The sequence below is a fragment of the Chanodichthys erythropterus genome, chromosome 7 (assembly GCF_024489055.1).
Source record: "Chanodichthys erythropterus isolate Z2021 chromosome 7, ASM2448905v1, whole genome shotgun sequence".
Taxonomy (NCBI): domain Eukaryota; kingdom Metazoa; phylum Chordata; class Actinopteri; order Cypriniformes; family Xenocyprididae; genus Chanodichthys; species Chanodichthys erythropterus.
Window position 1 is genome coordinate 44,235,005 of NC_090227.1, and position 9,795 is coordinate 44,244,799.

The window sequence follows — 9,795 nt, forward strand, 5'->3', positions numbered from 1 at the left end:
CTGCTTTCCTCGCAGACATGAGAAAAAAATCTAAGAAAGCTTGAAGTATCTACTTTAACGAAAACGGAATAATTAAAAACTAAAAGAAATTAGGCTACTCTGATGTAGCCTAATTCAAATGAAATCACATGATCATACAGTCAGTCTTCGTGTCTGAATATGTGCGAATCATTAGTCTAACGTTATGTGTGTTTCTCCAGAACGATCTGGACTTGGTCAGTCTGGCCAGTGTGGACGTGGACGACACACTCCAGCTGCATCTGAACATCAGCTCGCTGAAGAGCAAAGACCACATCATTGACTTCGTCCCGGCGCTGTCGACGCTCACCAACCACGTGCGCTACACCATCGACTACGGCAACGACGATGGCCTGTTCAGGATGAACCAGAAGGACGGCGTCAGCTACCTGCACATATCCAAGAAGAAAGCTCTCCAGCCGGGGGCGTATTATTTACAAATCCGCAGCATGCCCCTGTCCGGTAGAAAAGAACCGGCGGAAGAGCAGCCGGACACGGACTACCTCAGCGGGCAGCTGGGAGACGCTCTGCTCATGCGAGTACAGATCGTTCTGCACTGATTCACCAAACAGACAGACTGCCGCAGCTACGGCCAAAGACCAGCACCTATCGCACCCGCGCGCTTCCTCTCCATCATACGCTCGCATCGAATATAGCAGCTGTGGAGGAACGGATGCGAGCCGCACGCGTGCCGAAGAGCCTCGCTCTCTCTCTCTCGCCGCTCCCGCTCAGTCTATCGCATCTTACTGCTGCTGCACTGCAGAAAACCACTTCCTAATCCGTGTTTTTGTCTTGTTTTCCAGAACAAATATCTAAATATTCTTAAATCAAGATACTTGAGAAGCAAAATGACTGAAAAATTGAGTTGTTGCTTATAGCAACAAAAAATATCTGCCAATGGAGTCAGAAAAATAAACTTATTTCATCTTAATCTTTCTTTAGTTGCTGTTTGAGCATGAAAAAGTGGGAGTTTGTTCAGAGTTTCTGAACTCCCTGAAACGCCTCCATCTTGAGTTTTCTTCGCAATATTCCTCATTCAAATAATTAATGCGCAGAATAAAGGGGCGGGGCCTGGTTGAGTTAGTTAGTAGTGTGTTGAAACTGGAGGTTATGGTTAGGGGCGGGGCATTTCCCAAACACCAATCACAACACACTGCTTTGGCCGACCAATCAGAGCACATTGTGCTTTTCAGAAAGCGGAGCTTCATAGAGACAGGAACTAAACAGGGGTGCATTTCCCGAACAATGATGTAACTCGCTGTTGATCTACCGTAGTACGATGCATAACAAATCAACTAGCTAGTTTCCCGAAACCGTATTGTCGCAAACCTGTCGTTCAACCACGTTGGTGAATGACGTCATGCAGGTGGTGGAGTAATAACTTCTTTAAATGAATCTGTTTGAGATCGAATTAATGCTAGAATTTCTGCTATAAATTACAGACATGGCAGTTATTTTGCTTTATTTCCAGATTAAATCAAATGCTTGTTCTGACGTGCTAGAGCACGTACGCACATGCGCACTCTCCAAAAACGGTGCTTTAAATCTCTTGACAAACTAAAACATATAAATGACATGTATATATTCGAAATAAAAATTGACATTGTACTTAATGTCAGCTTGCTTATTTTGCTCAAAATAAGGATTTATTAAGTTCACATGTCATAAAAACAGGAAACTATGCTCCTAACCACAGCTCGACAGTTTGCGAATGTTCTTTGAATGATGGTTTCCGGAAACACCAAATCATTGAACTATGTAAGTAACGACGGAACTTGCGATGTTAGTTGGCTAACGATGCTTTTGGGAAACGCACCCCAGAGCGTTACTGACAGACTGGGAAGAGAGGAGCTGCAACAATATGAGGAAAATAATCAACCTGTTCTAATAGAGCCCAGAAACAACATCAAGAATTTGTAAAAAGAGCATAAAATGGCTATTTAAATCACAATTCATTTACTTGAGTAGAAAAATGAAGAGTTTGTGCTTAAAACAAGAATAAATCAAGAAAATCAACTTAATTTCCGACTCCATTGGCAGATGTTTTTGTTGATTCATTTTTTCAGAGAAACGAGACTTAATATTATGTCATTTTGCTTTTCCAGTAAATGTGTCTTGATTTAAGAATGTTTCGATATTTGTTCTGGAAAACAAGACAGAAACACTAAGAACATCATGTCTTGCAGTGCAGTCACGTGAGCGCATTGATTCATGCACTGTAATAATCGTCCGCGGCTGACCGACGCTTTCTGTTCTCTCCTGCAACTATACTACATGTAATTTAAGTGTGTCTATACTGTAACCGTGTCACTTTGTTACTCGCGATGTAAACTAGAGGACCCCTGGAACGGAGGGGTTTGTAATGGTGCTTGTTATAATGACCAACTACTTGTAAACTGTGTTTCTGTGACTCGATCCATGCACTGAGGTCTTACGGCCACACGCACTTCCACACACACGCTCACCGCGTCATCGGCCGTCTGGCCTCGGCCTGGAGAACCACGCCGTTCTGTTCTGTGTTCACACTTGCGAGGGGTTTAGTTGTACATTCACAATAAAAACATATTTTTGGTTGTACGGGTCGACTCGACCGCTTGCCTTACTCGATTTCAGAACAGCAGAATCATTCGTTCTCTGTCGGTTCCTCTTAGAACCGCAGAAAATTATGATTCATTCAAGGTCACATGATGATTGTATTGTAAACCAGTTGTATTGGTAATACTGTGGTCATCAATAACCCAGTAAAGCCTGACATATGAAATAATAGTCAGATAAATCTTTTTTTTTTTTTTTTAATTGAACAGTTTATTTGACCTTTACACTATATATGTGTGTTTTGTTGAGTATCATATTTGATGCATCAGGCTTTTATGACTCATATAGTGAGAATATGGAGGAAACTCAGCTCAAACTGAGCAAAAATTTGCAACTTGGAGCAGATGCTGGCGGGTCATTGACGAATAAGGTTTTTAAAAGTGTCAAAAAATATCATGTTAACAATGAGATGATGTGGTTTTTATAATCAATTAACACTGCTTTGGTCATTTATTACAAGATGGACAAAATTTGTCACCAAAAAAGTAATTTGGTTTAACCAAAAATTTGGTTTTACCGAATGACACTTTTGGTTACGCCGAATGACGATATTTTCAAACAATGCTAACAGGCTGATATCTAGCAAAAGTACAATCAAACATTTTATATTTAGTGCAAGTTTTTTAAATATTACAACATTTTCAATGTTTTATAGCGGTTGCACCGAATGACCTGATGTTTCGGGACATGCGTATGAACAAGTGAAAACATGAATTTGTCAGATAGTTAAGAGAGAGTTAGTTACTTTGCTTCATGACAATGTGGTCCTGAATGATGTCACATCCTGTCACATGATATTGACCGCATGACTTGATCCAAAATTATATTGGTTACTCCGAATGACATCAATGAAATTCCTTTTTCTGGACATTCTTTCTCATAATAAAGCAACGACTTCTACACATAATTTTAACACCATTTTGCACTATGTTGATTTATGATGTTATAAAATCATGCCAGAATAAAAATATATATACATTTATTACATTTTAAGATATTTTATTCTCAAATGAAATGGCTGTATTGGCCTTTGGACGGTTAAACCGAATGACCTTTTGACACTTTAAAATCTTTAAAATACCTTTATATGTAGCAAAATATAATTAAAACTTTTGGATTCAATAAAAGAGATCTAGTTGTACTACCTTACATACTTTCAATGTCATATCTTTGTTTTTTATTATTATTAAGGCCTTTGAACAAAAAAATGACCCGTCACGTCATTGACCTTGATATTTATTTGGACAAAAAGTGATGAAATTCTAATGCTTGTAATGTAAATCATGAGATCTTTATAACAGTACAGCAGATACTGACATAAAATGCTTATAAATAACAGTATCTGCCAATAATATGTCTTGTAAGATGATATTAATATGCTTAGTTTTATGATCAAAGCTCTATAGTTTTAAAACATAAAATGCAATGCAATACAATGATTGACAGATGAACAAATAAACCTTCCTCAAAAGCCTGATGATCATATTTGATACTCATGAATTTTTCTAAAATATGATGTATAGATAATCAAGTAAACCTGCTTCAGTCCAGTTGAAATATTACTAACAATATCAAGGTTATCGTATTTACTTATGATTTTCCCAGCAGAAAGACACGTGAAGCATGAACTGAAGAATGTTTGTACAATTACTGAAAGACTTTTCATTTTTAAACTATCAATCAGATGACAGAAGGATTGTAAGGAGATTGAGTGACAGGTTTATCCGCAGCATTTTGATCATTTAGAGGACTTAGAAATCTGCATATCAAATAGTAGGTTTTATAGGGTTAATTAATGTATTAATTTCCATGAATATGGTTCATTCAGCACAACGGTGTATTTCAGTACTATACATTCTAAAAAAATGGGTTAAAAATAACCCAAATTGGGTTGAAAATGGACAAATCCAGCAGTTAGGTTAAATGTTTGACCTAATGTGTTGGGTAGTTTTATTTAACTATTGTTTAAAAATTACCATATTGCTCGCTTAAAATGAACCCAAAATATGTTGGAAATTAAAAATCAGACACATAATTACTAGAGGCAACAATAATAATCAAAATGTGGACATTTATTAATAAGCAATTTAATTAAACATTTATTAAACATAATAAAAAAAATTTAATTTCCAACATACTTTGGGTTCATTTTAAGTGAGCAATAGTCATTTTTAAACAATAGTTGAGTTAAATAAAACTACCCAGCATGTTGATCAAACATTTAACCCAACTGCTGAGTTTGTCCATTTTCAACCCAACTTGGGTTATTTTAGAGTGAAATATTTCCATTTTTTGTAAGGGTAAAGATAAGGAGCAGTTTATCTGATCTTACCACAAATCATAAAATCTAAACCTGCAGTGCAGAAGAATCTGTGGATGATAAAGAGTTTTGTTGTTTTCATCATATCAAACCTACTGTCACTGATTTACAGCAGCAATCAAAGCTTTAGACACATCGGTTCTCCTCATGTTAGAAAAATGGAGCAGTGATAAAGTCTGTGAATGATCAAAACATGATAAATGAAAACTCTTATATTGTCTAGATTCCTGTACTTGAGTTCAAAGCCCAGTCTGGTTTGGGCTCCGTCCCAAATGGCGCACTTCATGTGCACTTGCGGTCTTGTGAACTTAAAATGGCTGTCGCGTATGTGTCTGTTAAGTCTACGGGACTAGGGTGGGGTGTCCAAACTGTCCAGCAGAGTTGCCTGGAAGTTTCTAGTATGCCTAGTAAGACCTTGATCAGCTGTTCAGGTGTTTAATTGGAAGTTTCTAGTATGCCTAGTAAGACCTTGATCAGCTGTTCAGGTGTTTAATTGGACCCTCCAGGACAGGATTGGACACCCCGATTGCCATTTTAGGTTTCAGAAGGGTGCTCGTGAGCCGAAACGCGCTCTGAAGCTCCGCAGCAGACTTCAAAGCGGCATTACGTCACGCTAGTGTGGATTTGGTGGAAGACAGCGAGGGCCATTTGGGACACAGCCTTTATCCATTATGGCTGCAGATGTTTTTATAAACTGCCCTGTAGCGCCACCCAGTGGCTCCTGAGCAACACTCACAAATCACAAAAAACCCTGCCATGTTTAACATAATGTACAAAATGAAGTTTAAATTGTTAGTGTAAATGGTTATTAATATTTTAACACTTTACAATAAGCTCTCATTCATTTGTTAACATTAGTTAATGCATTAACAAAAATAAGCAATATATTTTCTAAAGCAATTAACATGTTAGTTAATAAAAATATTAATGTTATTTTACAGTGCATTAACTACTAAATGTCTTATTCATTGCTAGTTCATGTTTACCAATTTAGTTTAACAAATTGTAGTGTTACCAAAATACCAACAATGAAAAATAAACTCAAGAAAGTTAAAAGATGACAAATAAAACCACTCCAATAAACACAGTCACAAATGTTCCAGTGGATCCTTCAATTGTGATTGAATTAATTTTAATGAATTCAATAATGTACAAAAAAATTCTGGGTAACAGAAAGCGACCATATTGTCAACATTGTGAAATATAATAAATGTCATTAAATAAATCACCTTCAGAATCTACATGCACATTTTGCCCAGAGAAAAGCGGATTTCATTGAAAAGTAATTAGATTGTCATTCAGTAACTAATGAAGTGAAGTAATGACTCATTACAGCACTTCTATACATAGAAAAACTGAATTCAATCAATTGTAACTTTACAATAAGGTTTATTAACCTTCTACAGCATTTATTAATGTTAATCTAATACATTATAAACGTTGTATTGGTTATTCATTTACAGATTAATAAACACTATTGCTTATTGTCAATGAATGCATGAACTGATGTTAAAAACTGAAACCTTATTGTAAAGTATTACCAATTTAAAACAAAAACACAGCATGTAAACAAATTAACCAATTTTATTGCTACATTTTATACAGTTAAGAGAGTTTCAGTTGGTGCCGGTGGAGCCGAAGCCGCCTGCTCCTCTCTCAGTCTCATCCAACGTCTGAAATGAGGAAACCATGATTGAAATAGAGTTCACCTGCAGATGCTCTTATCAAAGTGACTGTTCATTGATGGTTTATTAGGTTTACCTGCAACTCCTGCAGCTCCGGGTAACAGATCCTCTCACAGATCAGCTGAGCGATACGATCTCCTTTCTTCACTGCAGAAGGAAACATGTTGGATATTAATAATTATAGAGGATGTAAATGGTTTTCATTATTCTTCTGACGTCTCGCTCACCTTCAAATGGCTCTTTGTTGAAGTTGAACAGCACGACTCCCAGATTCCCTCTGTAGTCCTCATCAACCACACCAGCTGTGGAGACATTAAACACGGTAAAAATCACAATAAATCACGCATCACATTCTGATGTCAACCGTGAAGGAGTGACGTACCGCCCACATCGATGAAGTGCTTCACGGCGAGACCCGAGCGAGGAGCTGCAACACAAAACAGAGCGTTAAAGGGAAGTTAGTGTTTTCTTCTGAAACTGCTTCCCAAACAAGAACAAATGTAGGGCGGGGCTTGATTTTGTCCACAGGGAATTGATTGGGTTATTCAAATCAAAATGACAAAAGTTCATAATCTCGTAATTATGTTTTCCTCATAATTATGACTTCACACGTCACAATTTTGACACTTCAATATCATAAATGTCAATTAGCAGTCAAAATTATGATAAAGTTAAGCTATGGCATGAGGATAAAGTTGAAACTGAGTCATAAGTCAAAATCTGCAAAAACTCAAAATGACAAGTCATAATAGGATTAAAAAGTCGAATTTATGAATGTCATAACTTTGACTTTGTCATAATTAAGACTCTTTAAACCATAATTTCAACTGTTATAATTCCGCTTTTCAACGTCATACATTTTTAACCAGGTCATAAATGTCATAATTACCTCATAATGACTTTATAAACCACAATTTCAATTTTTTTAATCTTGTTCATAATTATGACTTGTGTCGAAGTTTCGAGTTTTATTTACATAATTATGATTTAGCATGTAATGTAGCAAGTCTTTTCTTCTCTATTGTGTCGTATATCCGAGTGAAACTCTTCTCAAACAAGAACAAATGTAGGGCGGGGCTTGATTTTATCTGTGGGGAATTGATTGGATGGTTGTGGTTTGCTAAACATTTACAAAATTATGAGATAAAAAGTTAAAACTGTCAATTATGACATTAAGTCATAAGAGGAAAAAGTTTAAATTTAATCAAGTTCGAAATTTGCAAAAACTCATTTGAATTTGTCATAACTTCGACTTTGTCATAATTACAACTCTAGGCTATAATTTCAACTGTTATAATTCCGTTTTTTTTTGTTTTTTTTTTACATCATAATCATACATTTTTAACCAAGTCATAATTTCAATTTAGTATGTCAATTTCAACATTTTCCTCATAATTATGATTTAGCATGTTAGAATTATGACTTTATAAACCACAATTTCGATTTTTTTAATCTAAAATCTAACTGTCATAAGTAAAATTGTGTCAGTTTTAAATTTTACCTCATAATTTCGAAGTTTTTCCTCATAATTATGACTTAGCTTGTAATAATCATGACTTGTGTCAAAATTAAGATTTACCAAAGCACGATTTCGTTTATAATATTCTGGACTGACACGTGACTCTCGCTCACCTACTCTGCCGTAATATCCGTGTGGAACCGCGATCTGGAGGTCAGTCTTGACCAGAGCCTTTTCCATCGGCCCGATGCTGTAGTCATATGCACTGAAACACACACACACACACACACACACACACACACACACACACACACACACACACACAAATCAACATCATCATCATCACATGCATTAAATCAGCAGTTACTACTGCAAATCCAAGTGTTTTCTGCAGGTCGAAAGATTTTAAACTACATTATTACGATAAAACCAGCTGCAGAGAAAACCAATGCATTAATGTAAACGCTTGCAGAAATACCTGTACAGATCGAATCCCGCGGCTCGGTTCGATCCTCGGCTCGGTGTCGTGGCGTGTTCGGTCAGTTTGGCGAATTTGAGCACTTTTGTCTCTTCGTGTCCATTCACTGCATCACTCTTGCTTCTCTTCAGCGGCGAAACCGCTTCTGTAACTTCAGAGCAGGGCATTTTACTGACGAGCACGAGCTGTTCGCGGCAAAAGTGAGTGTATAATGTGGATGTGAGCGCGGCAAAATTCCGCGCGCATCATTTGAACGACCCCACCGCGGGAATCGTTCTGAGTGGTGGGACTGCTGCGTGACGTAAGGCACGATAACGTCACAGGATTATGTGAAGCATTTTATTTAAATCAGTTGTCATTATTAAGTTATATAGCAAAAACATGTTTCTAGATGTATTACATTCATTATTCTCCCTAGATGTGATCTCACATTTCAGCAGTGTGGTGAATCACACCTTTATCCTTTTATTCATGAATAAATCTGTGATTCAAAAACAGCCACTGCTGAAATGAAGTCCAGCGGCTGCAGTCAGATATTAACGGTATATTTCGCTGTAATTGCTATAAAAGCTGCTGACCTCCGAACACAAACCCGTTTAAACCGCGAACAGCAGCGACTGAAGCACCCCGAAACAACATCTCCAACCGCCATTTGTGTTTGTGTGTGTGTAGGTGCATTCTGGGAGTTGTAGTTTCCCCCCATCGTGCTGTGTAGTTCTATGAGGCTGTGAAACTGTTGAACCGGTTTGAACTCACCTTCCATCGCGAGTCTCGAACGCTGTTTAGTTGATTCAGATTGAAGCGAAATCATGTGAATGTGAAGCGGATCATCTTGAGGAAGAAATTCGACACGAAGGCGTCCTGTCAGTGTTAAATACTCAGGTGAAATTAATCCTGATTATCACCCTAATCTGAACAATATGGAATGCCGTTTCCGTCAAAAACAAAAAAACACTTGCTTTGGTAATTATGACACAAAAAGTCAAAATTTCTCGACATACAATGTCATAATAATGAGATTAAACAGTCGAACTTTTGAATTTGTCATAATTTCGACTTTTTACGTCATATTTATTACTTTTTTCACGTCATAATTTCGACTGTCATAATTTCGATTTATTATGTCATAATATAAAGTCGAAATTTCTCAAAATACAAAGTCATAATAATGAGATTAAAAAATCGAATTTATGAATTGGTCATAATCTCGATTTTTTATGTCATAATTACGACTTTTTAA

At 36.8% G+C, this 9,795-nt stretch overlaps 2 protein-coding genes across 5 annotated transcripts in view; one reads left to right on the plus strand and one right to left on the minus strand.

Annotated features, from left to right (window-relative positions):
* The window catches only part of fbn1 (fibrillin 1), a 90,118-nt gene extending 85,777 nt beyond the window's left edge, over positions 1-4,341 (plus strand). The window contains exon 66 of one of the 2 annotated variants that reach the window (XM_067390676.1): positions 201-4,341. In XM_067390676.1, the coding sequence (XP_067246777.1) occupies positions 201-578 (378 nt within the window). In that variant the 3' untranslated portion in view covers positions 579-4,341. The remainder of the gene's footprint in view (positions 1-200) is intronic. The other variant, XM_067390677.1, reaches the window with a different exon arrangement.
* Positions 4,342-6,011: 1,670 nt separating this feature from the next.
* On the minus strand, positions 6,012-9,385 carry dut (deoxyuridine triphosphatase). Of its 3 annotated transcripts, none has more exons than XM_067389500.1 (7): positions 9,312-9,385; positions 8,556-8,706; positions 8,251-8,342; positions 7,001-7,045; positions 6,846-6,920; positions 6,695-6,765; positions 6,012-6,606 (listed from the first exon to the last, which is right to left on the minus strand). In XM_067389500.1, exons 1-7 carry the CDS (start codon positions 9,364-9,366, stop codon positions 6,550-6,552), a joined length of 546 nt encoding a protein of 181 aa, XP_067245601.1. In that variant the 5' UTR covers positions 9,367-9,385; the 3' UTR covers positions 6,012-6,549. The 3 variants fall into 3 exon arrangements, with proteins under 3 accessions (XP_067245601.1, XP_067245599.1, XP_067245600.1); XM_067389498.1 differs by lacking the exon at positions 9,312-9,385 and adding an exon at positions 9,134-9,206; XM_067389499.1 differs by lacking the exon at positions 9,312-9,385 and adding an exon at positions 9,134-9,203 and having other exon boundaries at positions 8,556-8,700.
* Between the last annotated feature and the right edge of the window lie 410 nt (positions 9,386-9,795).